At 36.7% G+C, this 12,630-nt stretch overlaps 1 protein-coding gene across 23 annotated transcripts in view; it reads left to right on the top strand.

Annotated features, from left to right (window-relative positions):
* The window catches only part of DZIP3 (DAZ interacting zinc finger protein 3), a 145,619-nt gene that overhangs the window by 49,444 nt on the left and 83,545 nt on the right, over positions 1-12,630 (top strand). For 19 of the 23 annotated variants that reach the window (XM_012524194.3, XM_058295883.1, XM_058295894.1 and 16 more), the window contains one exon: positions 11,780-11,899. The exons of the other annotated variants lie outside the window; for them this stretch is intronic. In XM_012524194.3, the coding sequence (XP_012379648.2) occupies positions 11,780-11,899 (120 nt within the window). The remainder of the gene's footprint in view (positions 1-11,779; positions 11,900-12,630) is intronic. 23 annotated transcript variants of the gene reach the window in all.

Genomic DNA, 12,630 nt, shown 5'->3' with positions numbered 1-12,630 from the left:
TTCTGACCTGGACAAGTTCAAACTTTAGCTGTTCTTAGGGTTATACTCTAGCCAGCCGAATCCACCAATCAGTAGCTGAAATCGACAGCCAACTGTCTCCTCCTCCCCTGTTTTGAGAAATGGAGCTCCCAATTGCAGCCACAAAATAGCTCCTGGGCAGCTCTTGCTGCCAGAGTAGGATGATCACCAGTTTCCGCAGCTTGCCCGATAATTTCCTGGAGAAGCTGGTGCAGGTCCCCACAGCTTCCTCCCTGCCAGAGGTGGCACTGAGGCATAGGCTAGAGCTGGTATCTGATTTGGATGGAAGGAAGCTTGTCCCCACCAGCACTGGGATTCTCAGTCTGCCCCACTCCCCCTCGTTCCAGGCACGGAGTTAAGGTGGCAGCTCCTGGCCTCCTTCTGGCTTGGACAGGCTCAACCTTTAGCTGTTCTCAGGATTATACTTTAGCTTGCTGAATTTACTCCTTAGTAGCTGAACTTGGTGCCCAACTGTCTCTTCCTCCCCCGTTTTTGGGAAGTGGAGCTTTCAATTTCAGCCACAGAACAGCTCCTGAGGAAGCTTTGGAGGATGGGCCCCAGCCTCTGTGGTGTGGAGTACTCTACTCACGATTCTTCTCTGCAGATGGGCAGTCTCCTCCTTCCATTCCTTCAAGGATGTTGCGGGATGCTATTCTGGCCTCCTGAAGTTTGAAACAGGTGCTTCAGCTAGCTCCAGAGAGCTCTGGGTGTTTGCTAACTGCCCTGTAGCAGGAGCGAACTCTAGGAGCTCCTTACTCCATTGCCATCTGCTGGTTCTAGTCATTATATTTTGGAGCCTGTTTACATGGGGCTAAAGTGGATGACTTATTTATTTATTACCTATTTATTTTTAGCTAAGTAGTTAATTTGATTATCTTTAGAGCAAATTGATTTTTGATTGATTTTCTTAGATAATTTTTAAGTGAAGCGGTATATCATCTATAAACAATATATTTTCATTATTATTTTCTTATTCTAGTTCATAAACCTCTGAAGAAAATGTAAAATATTTTTGGTCACCTTGGACATTCTTTTTTTCTACCTGATTTTAATGGTAATTCATCTAATATTCATGTACAAATATAGGTTCATTCATGATTTGAAATAGATATTCTTTACCACATAAAGTAAAAAATGTGTTATAATAATAGAATAAGTCTTTTTGAAAAATCATTACTGGATGTTGAATTTCCCTGTTGAGAGTCAAGAATGGATATGGTTATTCTAGGATAGTCACTAAAAGTGTAGTAAAAGAATGTTACCTCTAAAGTAATGAAGCAGCAAAATAGAGTAATTAAAGATAGTAAATTCAAAAGAAAGTAAGAAAGGAGAGAAAGAGAAACATAAAATAGGCAGGATAAATTGAAAACTGATGGAATATAGTACATTTAAATTCAAATATATCAGTAATGGCATTAAATGTGAATATACTACATTTTCCAAATAAAAGGCAAAAATTTGCATTTTTTCTAGGTGAGATTAAAACATCAACAATAACAAAGCCATAATATATACTGCTTACAAGAGACAACTAAAATACAATGATCCAAAAATGTTTATAGTAAAAGTTTAGAAAAAGATAGATTATTTAATCAGATACTTTGTATAGCTATTTTCATATTAAATAAAGTAGATTTTAAGGCCAAAAGCTTTTCTCAAAATAAAGGACATTTCATAAAAATACAAGAATCAATTCTCCAGGAAGCTATAACAACTCAAAATTTGTGTATACCTAATAATATAGTTTCAAAATACATGGGCAAAAAACCCCACAGATACATCGCCGATCACAATGCACTATTTTAATATGTAGCTCTCGTAGCCAATAGAATAACCAAACAATTTACTCTATTGGTATTTGTCAAGATAATCTTGTGACTTTTGTTTCTGACTTAAAGTAATAATTTTATACACTTAAAAAATACTGACTTGCATCTCTACCTAAAGCAGTACCTGCTTGGCCTTGTTCATTTTTCCCTTTTTAACTCTTCCTTTTTAAACATTTTTCTTTATGATCAGAACTTTTTTTTTGTAAATATTTTTTATGCAGATTTTTATTTTATTCTATACATATATATAGTTTAAAAAGCCAAATAATGTAATGACAAAACAAAAGTTTAAACATCTCTGATCCATCCCCCTACTAGCAATTCCTGCTCCCTAATGGCAATTTCTTCCAATGCTCCAGGCATTTTCTTTTGAAATTTTTGTGTGTGTGTATTTTAATTACCATTTTTAAATATCTCCACTTTATGTATTAGCTTTTGATTTTCTATTATGGAAAACAAAGATTTAGCTCTCTTACATGATCCTTTCACAAACTTCCCTTCCTCCATTCTAAATAATTATGTTTCTATTAATTTGGCCTTTGGTTTCCCTTCACTGTCATCTGGGATGTTTCCTTTGCCTCCCTCCTGTGTAGAAACCTATGTTTCTTGGATCTCAAGTTGTCGTCTCTCTTCATGTACTCCCCCTTTTTGGTAGTGAAACCCCTCCTGTGGCTTCCTATAAAAAGATGCATACTTTGGAAGTAAATTTTTTGAGACCTCTAAGGTCTCAAAAGAATTTATCCTCAGTACACTATATGCATATGTTGACTGGACATAGAATTATAGGTTGAAAATCATATTCCTTTTTTTAAATTAGAGAAGTAGGTTTATAGAAAAATTATGCAGGATATACAGATTTCCCATATACTCTTCCTCACACATGCATGTTTCCCTATTATTAATGCTTTGCATTAATGTGGTATTTTTGTTATATTTAATGAAACTATTATTATTATAGTTAAACTATTAACTATAGTCCATACTTTATATTAAGGTTCATTATATGTTCTAAAAATTTTTATTCTAGTAGTATATATGTACCCTAAAATTTCTCTTTTAACTTCATTCAAATTTTTAATTAACTCCTCATTTCATAGCCCCACCCAGGCTCTTGGTAACCTATGTTTTATTTTCTGGCTCTATGAATTTGTTGTTTCTAATTATTTTATAAGTGAGATCATACAATATTTGTCCTTTTCTGCCTGGCTTATGTTACTCAACATGATGTCTTCAAGGTTTATCAATGTTGTAACATGAATCAGAAATTCATTCTTTTTTAAGATGAATAATAGTCCATTGTATGTATATACCACATTTCTGTTTTTTCATCTGTTGATGGATATCTGGGTTGCATCCATCTTTTGGCAATTGTGACTAATACCACTATGAATATCAATGTGCAAATAGTTGTTCAAGTTTATGCTTTCAGTTTTTTGGGGTATATACTTAGAAGTGGGATTGCTGAGTCATATGGTAATTTTTTTTTTTTTTTTAAATTTTTTAATTTTTTATTGACTTTGTAATAATATTACATTAAAAATATATATGTGAGGTCCCATTCAACCCCACCCCCCCCCCCTCTCCCCCCCCCCCCCCCAACAACACTCGTTCCCATCATCATGACACATCCATTGGATTTGGTAAGTACATCTTTGGGCACCTCTGCACCTCATATACATTGGTTCACATCATGGCCCATACTCTCCTCTATTCCATCATGTAGGCACTGTGGGGATTTACAATGTCAGGTGATTACCTCTGAAGCACCATCCAGGGCAGCTCCATGTCCCGAAGACGCCTCCACCTCTCATCTCTTCCTGCCTTTCCCCATACCCTTTGTCCATTATGTCCACTTTTCCCAATCCAATGCCACCTCTTCTATGTGGACACTGGATTGGTTGTGTCCATTGCACCTTTATGTCAAGAGGAGGCTCAGATTTATTTAAATTTCTAACTGCCAAACTTTTCCACAGTGACTGCACAATTTTACATTCTGGCCAATAATGAATGTATGTTCCTATTTCTTCAACACTTGTTATTTTCTATTTTTTATAATGGTAGCCACTCCAGTGAGTATGACTTAGTATCTCATTGTGGTTTTGATTTACATTTCTCTAATGGCTAATGATGCCAAAGGTCTTTTCATGTGCTTATTGGCCATTTGTTTATCTTCATTGTAGAAATGTCTATTCAAGTTTTTTTGACCACTTTTAAATTGGATTGTCTTTTTATTGTTGAATTGTAGGATTTCTTTTTATTTCGTTTATATTCTGGATAGTAAACCCTTATCATGCATGTGGTTTCCAAATATTTTTATAGGTTGTTTTATTTTTGATTATTAAGTTCTCTGATGCACAAAATTTTTAAATTTTGATATATTCCCATTTATCTATTTTTCCTTTTGTTGCTCACACTTTTGATGTAACGTCTAAGAAAATTGCCTAACAAAAGATCCTTCCCTATGTTTTCTTCTGGGAGTTATATAGTTGGTTCTTATATTTAGGTCTTTGACCCATTTTTTACTTAATTTTTGTATATGGTGTGAGCTAGGGTTCCACTTTCATTCTTTTGCATATGAATATCCAGTTCTCCCAGGACCATTTGTTGAAAAAATTATCTTTCCCAATTGTGAGAGGAACAGACACACTTATCAAAAGAAAATTGAACATAGATGTGTAAAGGTTTATTTCTGAACTTTCATTTCAGTTCCATTGATTTTTTTGGTCTATCCTTGTGCCAGTACCATGCAGTTTTGACTACTGTAGCTTTGTAATTTTTAAAATTGTGAAGTGTATGTCCTCTAACTTCATTTTCCTTTTTAAGATGTTTTTTGGCTACTCAGGTCTGCTTTCACTTAAGTTTTTTTAGGAGAATAAACTACTAAATATCTTATTTCTAAATAAAAGCAGTACAATTCAGCATAAATCTAATATTGGGCCAAGAAATCCATAATACATTTTAGAAATCCAGTGGATACTTTTAAAATTTCAGAATGTTATTTGACAAATAACAAGGTCAGTTCTTCTGTCTAACTCATTTATTCTAAATCCAAGAATCTTATTTATTTTTTTGCTGAAAAGCTATGAGGGTTGTTTAGGCAATTAAAAACAATAAATAATTAAGCAACATAGCCACACTGCTTTAAACTCAATTTCAGAGGTCTAAAATTTATTATTTTCATATTTTAGAGGACTTTTTTTCAGGGATGGCACTCATTTCAACTGTTTACTTGTCAACAAATATTGAACTGAACTGTTAGCCATAAGCTTTACAAGCCAATCCAGGAAACTATTCAGAATACATATGACATATCATAGCCAACTCTGAAAGACAGATACATATTTTGATTTGTACTTACACAAAGAGAACAGTCACTTCTGCATGACATAAGGTTCTCTATTTGTAAGTGTAATATATGTCTATGATAGACCCTTAGAGTATGCTAGTTTCCATATCAGGGAGGAATTAAGGGAGTGGGACTACAGGGAATGTTCTGAGCAGCAGAGCTGTTTTAGGTTTTGTCAAGGAATGCAAATTACTTGTTGATATGAAGGAATTCCCAGGGTTACCTCTAGTTTGAGGTTCAAACAAAGGAGAGAATTTGAGCTCTTCCCCAAGCAATATGGGCATGTCATAATCCATTCTAAGTAATAAAAAGAAGTTACCAGTTCTGTTAGGACATAATTTACATACATGTTGGCCTGGATTAAAAAGAAATGTTTGTTTCCATAAATGGCAGACTTTAGAGCTATATGACCCATTTGGCTAAAAATAAAGCAGGTTGGGTAAAACACAAAATGAAGAGAAATGTTTGCTAATCAAAGATCAAGGATAAAAATGAATACTGGCTGGTTAATGAACTCAACATCTGATAATAATTACTGACAATTAAAAAATGTATATCCAAAATAAAACCTCAAGAGGACTAGGTTTATTTATACCATAGATAGAGCAGCCCAAAATGTTTAGAGGCATTACTTGTTTAAATTATGGCAAATTTGTTGTCAAAGTGTGTTTATTTAGAGAAAAAGTGGTTATAGAAAAATATTTGAAATAATTTTCCAATAAAGTAGAAGATTCTAATAATCCACATTACTTAGATTTTAAGTGTGTAGTTTCATACTTTAAACAAATTGAAATGTGTTTTAAACAAAATCAAAGAGCCATTCAATATACTTAATCACTTTAGCTTTCCAGGAAAACCAAATGAAAATTATGTTTGAATGATTTATGTTTTTGTCTGATTGTTCTAAATACATATCCAAGTACAAGACACAGAAATCTTCTCTGAGATTTGCAATAATTGTTCTTTCATGAATATTTTCTAAGAATATTGAAATGAATAATTTTTAATGTATTCATGTGCGTACATATTTACTTCAAACAGCAAAATGTCATCTCTCCATCCATTAACTTAATGGGTCCACCAGGCATTGATGAAACCCAAGAAGGTCCTGAAGGCACCTGAAAAGCATTGTTGGGGGTGGAATATGGGCCTGGTGTGGGATATGAGATTGAAAGGGCAGAATATGATGCCAGTAGTCCCCAAACTCCAGGTGGGTCAATGTCCTTGTGGTATAGGTGGTGCTGTCTCTGGTGCTTGGGGAGGAGGAAGACTGAGACATGGCCCCGGAGATGATTATGGCAGATTAGGGGTAGGATACTGCCCTCCCACTTCTGGTGCCTACAGTCTGGAAGACTGGATTCCATGGACTTAAAGGACCAGATGAAGCTGGATCTGTGGATACATTGTATGGTCTAGGAAGCTCTGGAATGGGCATATTTGATGTAGTATATGGCCAAGTGGGACCAGGGCCTGGCATACTTAGGACTGGATAAGGACCACCTGGTGGGGGTCATGATGGTCTGGAAGGAGGAAAAGGTGCTGGAAGCAGTCAGATGGGAAGCAGAGAGGGATACATTCCTGTTGGAGAAGGTTCAGAAGACACAGAAGGTGTTGCAATGGGTTGGAGCCATGAGCTGATGCAACAAGATGACTCGATGGGGAGACACAAGGAGAGGGGCACAACAAGCAGGGAGCTATGTGGCTCAAGCAATTGGGAGCCTCCCCCCTGTATGGGAGGCCCCAGTTTGGTTCCCTGTGCCTCCTAAAAGAAGACAAGCAGACACAGAGAGCATACAACAAAAAGACACAGAGAACTGACAGCAAGCACAAACAATGAGGAGAGGGGGAGAAATAAATAAATAAAATCTTTAAAAAATCAACCAACCTTTAGCTAGACTGACCAAAAAAAAAAAGAGGATGCAAATTACTAAAATCAGTAACTAGAAATGCCTGGCGCCTAAAAGATAATTCAGTAACTTTTGGTGAATGAAATGAATGCCAAAGACTGGGGAGAGTGGGTGAGGAATGAGTAACAACAACAACAACAAAAAGATTTGGTAGGGGAATCCATAATCAGTATTGAACTATTAAGTCTGAGATCTGTGAAACTGCAGTGGTTTTATACATGCTGTGAGTCCTATTGTTTTGTTTTTGGCATCTCCACTTGGCTATTGGCTATTCTGACAGAATATCCTACCTTCTTGCTGACAGATCCATGAATGCTTCTCCTTTATTCTCTCTCATCTTTGTATTTCAAGTATTCTAGTAGAATTGGGTAAAAGATCTTTATTTTTCAATATTGGCCATCTATTTAAAATTCTGAATGCCAGTGAAGGAATGTTATAAATGATGGCTAGATTGGAAAATAGTCTATAGAAGTTTATTTATCATATCAAGTATTCTCAGTATATTTGCAGTAATACTATCTGAAGTCTTATAATACTATATTTTTGTCTTAGTTTGCCAACAGGCTACTGATGCAAAATATTAGGTTGGTGCAAAAGTAATTGCAATTTTTCATTGTTGAAATTTGCTGTTTGATATGGGCATACATTCTTAAATGTGGTTATGTTATACATCATTTTAATGTGCATCTCTCACTTTGTTTTTTTGCTAATGACTTATTACTTGCTGTTTATTTCATATTAACTTTAGACTATGGAAATGATATTAGACAAAAAGCAAATCTGAGTGATTTTCTTATTTGAGTTAAAAATTGGTCATAAAGCAGTGGAGACACTTGCAACATCAACAGTGAATTTGGCTCAGGAACTGCTCGCGAAGGTACAGTGCAGTGGTGGTTCAAGAAGTTTTGCAAAGGAAATGAGAGCCTTGAAGATGAGAGTAGAGGTCATTGGAAGTTGACAACCACCAATTGAAAGTAATCATCAAAGTTGAACCTCTTAAACTACAGAAGAAGTTGCCGAAGAACTTAATGTTGACCATTTTGCAGTTGTTTGGCAATTGAAGCAAATTGGAAAGGTGAAAAAGTTTGATAAATGGATGCCTCATGAGCTGACCAAAAATTTTTTAAATTGTCATTTTGAAGTGTCATCTTCTCCTATTCTATGCAACAAAGAACTTTTTCTCAATCAGATTGTGACATGCAATGAAAAGTGGATTTTATACAACAACCAGCGACAACCAGCTCAGTAGTTGAACTGAGAAGAACCTCCAAAGCACTTCCCAAAGCCAAACTTGTACCCACAAAGGGTCATGGTCACTCCTTGGTGGTCTGCTGCTGGTGTGATCCACTATGGCTTTCTGAATCCCAGCAAAACCATTATATCTGAGAAGTATGCTCAGCAAATTGATGAGATGCACTGAAACCTGCAACGCCTGCAGCCAGCATTGGTCAACAGAAAGGGCTCAATTTTTCTCCAAGACAATGCCCGACTGCATGTTGTGCAACCAATGCTTCAAATGTTGAACAAACTGAGCTATGAAATTTTGCCTCATCCGCCATATTCACCTGACCTCTTGCCAACCGACTACGACTTCTTCAAGCATCTTGACAACTTTTTGCAGGGAAAACATTTCTCGTTGGCAAAAATGTGCTGATTGTAACGGTTCTTATTTTGATTAATAAAGATGTGTTTGAGCCTAGTTATAATGATTCAAAATTCATATCTCAGCCTACATGTACGATCGTATTAAAAGCTGCTTTTTGACCTTGAATAAAAGGGGGAAATGGCAAAGAGAAATGATTTTATATGGCTAAGAATCTTCAAAAAAGAGTCGGAAGGTCATCAGAGGGATCATGCTTACACACGCCTCAGCAGAACCCCAGAAACAGCCAAAGTAGATACAACCCTAGATACTGGTTCTCCTGAAGGCTATGGAGACCCACAGGGTATATGATCATGGCAGATGGATTTGGAGTTCTGCACCATGTCAGTCAGCCCTACTTTGGAATTTGTGCTCCTAAGAGTGATAGAGCTGGACTCAGATGTGACCTTTCTATATATGCCTCTTCTGTCACTTTTACTGAACTTGTGGTTGGCATTAGTGATGGTGTATACTCAGGGGACTTGAACCTCTGGACTGCCCATGTGCCAGCTGGGCCCTGAGCCTCAGCAGAGTTGCAACTCCTACTCTCAGGTTTGTTGGACTTATCCAGGTCAGCTAACAGGGAGGTGAAGATGGTCAGCCACCACACCAGGTAACCAAGAGTGCCTACAACTGCAAGCAGAAGAATTGCATTCATCATCCATGTGGAATCTAAGCCCCCTCTTGATCTAGAGGTGTAGTGGACATCACCATCCCAGGGTCTACAGAATGGAGGAATAAAATATGGACTAGAGTGGACTTACTGATATTCTACTATAAAACTATTGTGACGAGTAATAGAAGAAATTTTAGCATTGATGTGGAGAAGTGGCCACAGTAGTTGCTGATGACAGGGAGAGGGAAGAAGAGATGTGATGATTTTTGGGACTTGGAGTTGTCCTAAATGATATTGCTGGGTCAGATGCTGGACTTTATATATCCTGCCATAACCACTGAATGTACTGGGGGAGAGTGTGAACTACAGGGTAAACTATTATCCATGTGGTGCAACAGTGCTCCAAAATGTGTTGACTGAGTATGATGAGTGTGCCACAATGACAGGGAAGGTTGTTGGTGTGGGAGGAGTGGGGTGGAGGTGTAGGGGATATATAGGAGCCTCTTATTTTTTTTTAATGTAACTTTTTTTGTGGTATATGTATGTTCAAAAAAATACAATTTACAAAAATGATGGGGGTGGGGAGTGGATTATATAGGAACCTCTTTTGTTTTTTTTAATGCAACGTTCTGTGTGACCTATTCACTTTAATTTTAAAAAATGTGTGAAAAAAAAATTCATGGTCCTAAACTGCAATTCCTTTTGCACCAACCTTAATTCCAGAAATGAACTGGCTTTTATAATGGGAATTTCATTTGGGGTATAGCTAATAGTTATAAGGCCATGAAATGTCAAAATAAAGGCACTATCAGAGATGCTTTCTCGCTATAGTCAACTACTGGTGATCCAGGAGTCCTGCCATGTCGCAATTAGGCATATGTCAGGGTTCACCTCCTCAGCCTTGGGCCCAGCCTCTTGGGAACTTTGTGCTTCAGCTTTGGGTGCTAGCAATCCTTGAATCCTCTCTCTCACATCTTCTAAGGGCCTAACTTAGATCGCATAACTGGGTTTCAGCATTTTAAAATGAAAACATGCATTCCAAGTTGTAACTCTACCATGGAAGCATATTTCTGTGCCCTGCTTCTGCTCATTGTAGTTATATTCCATTACTACAGTATTCTCACTGCTAACATGGTATTCTGGGGGCCAGTCCCAAAAGATTATTCTGGACTTCAGTAATTTGTTCTCTCTATTGCTATCAGAGCAAGTAATTCTTGATAGGACCTTCCAGGTGTTTGATTATGGCTTAAGGATAGTAAAGAGAGCTATAGCTTCAAACATAGACTTCTCACCTTTTCTATGTTTATATTTAGTAGAAAAATCATTATTCCTAATTTGGAGTCTGTGTATACATTGTTTACTTTAAATGAGGGAAATATGTCTGTCTTTTAAAAGAACATATACAAAATGCTGTGTTGATTTTTATTGTATATGTTCTTTTAAAAGACAGTTAGAACATATTTGAAATTTGTGTTCCTGAGTGCGATGGAGTGGGACTCAGATGTGAACTTTCTACATATGCCTCTTCTGTCACTTTTACTGAAACTGTGGTTGGCATTGGGGTTGTTGTATACCCAGGAGACTTGAATCTCTGGACTGGCCATGTGGTAGCTGGGCCCTGAGCCTCAGCAGAGTTGCAGCTCCTACTCTGTGGTTTGTTGGACTTGCACAGGTCAGCTAACAGGGAGGTGAAGATGGTCCACCACCACAACTGGTAACTGAGAGTGCCTACAGCTCCAAGCAGGAGAATCACATCCATCAAACATGTGAGATCTAAGCCCCCTCGCAATATAGAGATGGAGTGGACATCACCAACCCAGGGTCCACAGGATGGAGGGATAAAATATGGATTAGAGTGAACTTACTGGCATTCTACTATAGAACTATTGTGAATACTAATGGAAGAAACTAGAGCATTGTTGTGGAGAAAGTAGCCACGGTAGTTGCTGAGGGCAGGGAGAGGGAAGAAGAGATGAGATGTGGGGGCATTTTCAGGACTTGGAGTTGTCCTAAATGATATTGCAGGGACAGATGCTGAACATTATATATCCTGCCATAACCCACTGAATGTACTGGGGAGAGTGTAAACTACAATGTAAACTATCATCCATGCAGTGCAGCAGTGCTCCAAATGTATTCACCAAATGCAATGAATGTGCCACACTGATGAAAGAGGTTGTTGATGTGGGAGGAGTGGGGGTGTGGGGTGTAGGGTACGGGGGAACCTCATATTTTTTAATGTAAAATTTTTTGGAATCTATGTACCTTATAAAAAAGAAAATTAAAAAAAAAGGAACATATACAGTTCCTTCAAAAAGGGATATGAAATGAATATATTACCTGAGATAAAATATTGGGAGTGTTGTGGTCTGAATTTAATATTACTAATTTATGAGAATTCTTTCCATTTCTTAAATCTAGGATCTTCTTGATAATTTTATCAAGACATCTGAAAGTAATATAATGAGACGGACCATTTGCAGTTATCTAGATTGTGAGCGATCTTGTGAAGCTGATATCTTAAAGAACACTAATTATAAGGTACTATAATTATCAGTTAACTGAGTATTTTTAAAAATATAACTATAAAATTAAACTTATATGAAATTATTATATTCATTCATCAAAATATTCTTTAAAAAGAGTAATTTAATTACAGTATTACTGTTGTTGAGAAGTTAGATTCAGATTGAGCAGGAATTGTTTATGTTTTGTGTATCAATAAAGAGGGTGAATTGGTCTTGCTAAGATTTTTGTAACATTCACATAGCTCTTAAATTACAAGTAATCTCTCTCCAAGCATACAGTGAAAATTATCTAAAATATTCTTTACATCATATTAAAAGGTTGAGAATAGGAGAATTTTATTTACTAAATGTGAAAGGTTTTCACTCTTCAGGAATCATGTTAGTAAGTAATATAGTAACTGTTATTATTTCTGTGGTGTAACCTTCATTTGAAGAAATTCAACAGAGTACCTCAAGTCTAGTTCCTCTCTAGATCTATTGGAATAAGACTATGGGAATTACAAGATAGGATGAGAGGATGTGACTATGAGTGAAAATCTAATACCATGCCTGTAAAATAACTGAAATCTCAGTTAAAAAGCATATGTGGTCAGATAGCCAGGCCCTGCGCCTCAACAGACTTGCAACTACTACACTCTGGTTTATTGGACTTACCCCACATAGCTAACATGGAGGTAAAGAAGGTCAGCCACCACACCAGGGAGCCAAGAGTGCCTACAACTGAAAGTAGGAGAATTGCATCCA

The sequence above is a fragment of the Dasypus novemcinctus genome, chromosome 4 (assembly GCF_030445035.2).
Source record: "Dasypus novemcinctus isolate mDasNov1 chromosome 4, mDasNov1.1.hap2, whole genome shotgun sequence".
NCBI lineage: Eukaryota > Metazoa > Chordata > Mammalia > Cingulata > Dasypodidae > Dasypus > Dasypus novemcinctus.
This window is presented reverse-complemented; position numbering and strand designations above follow the sequence as displayed.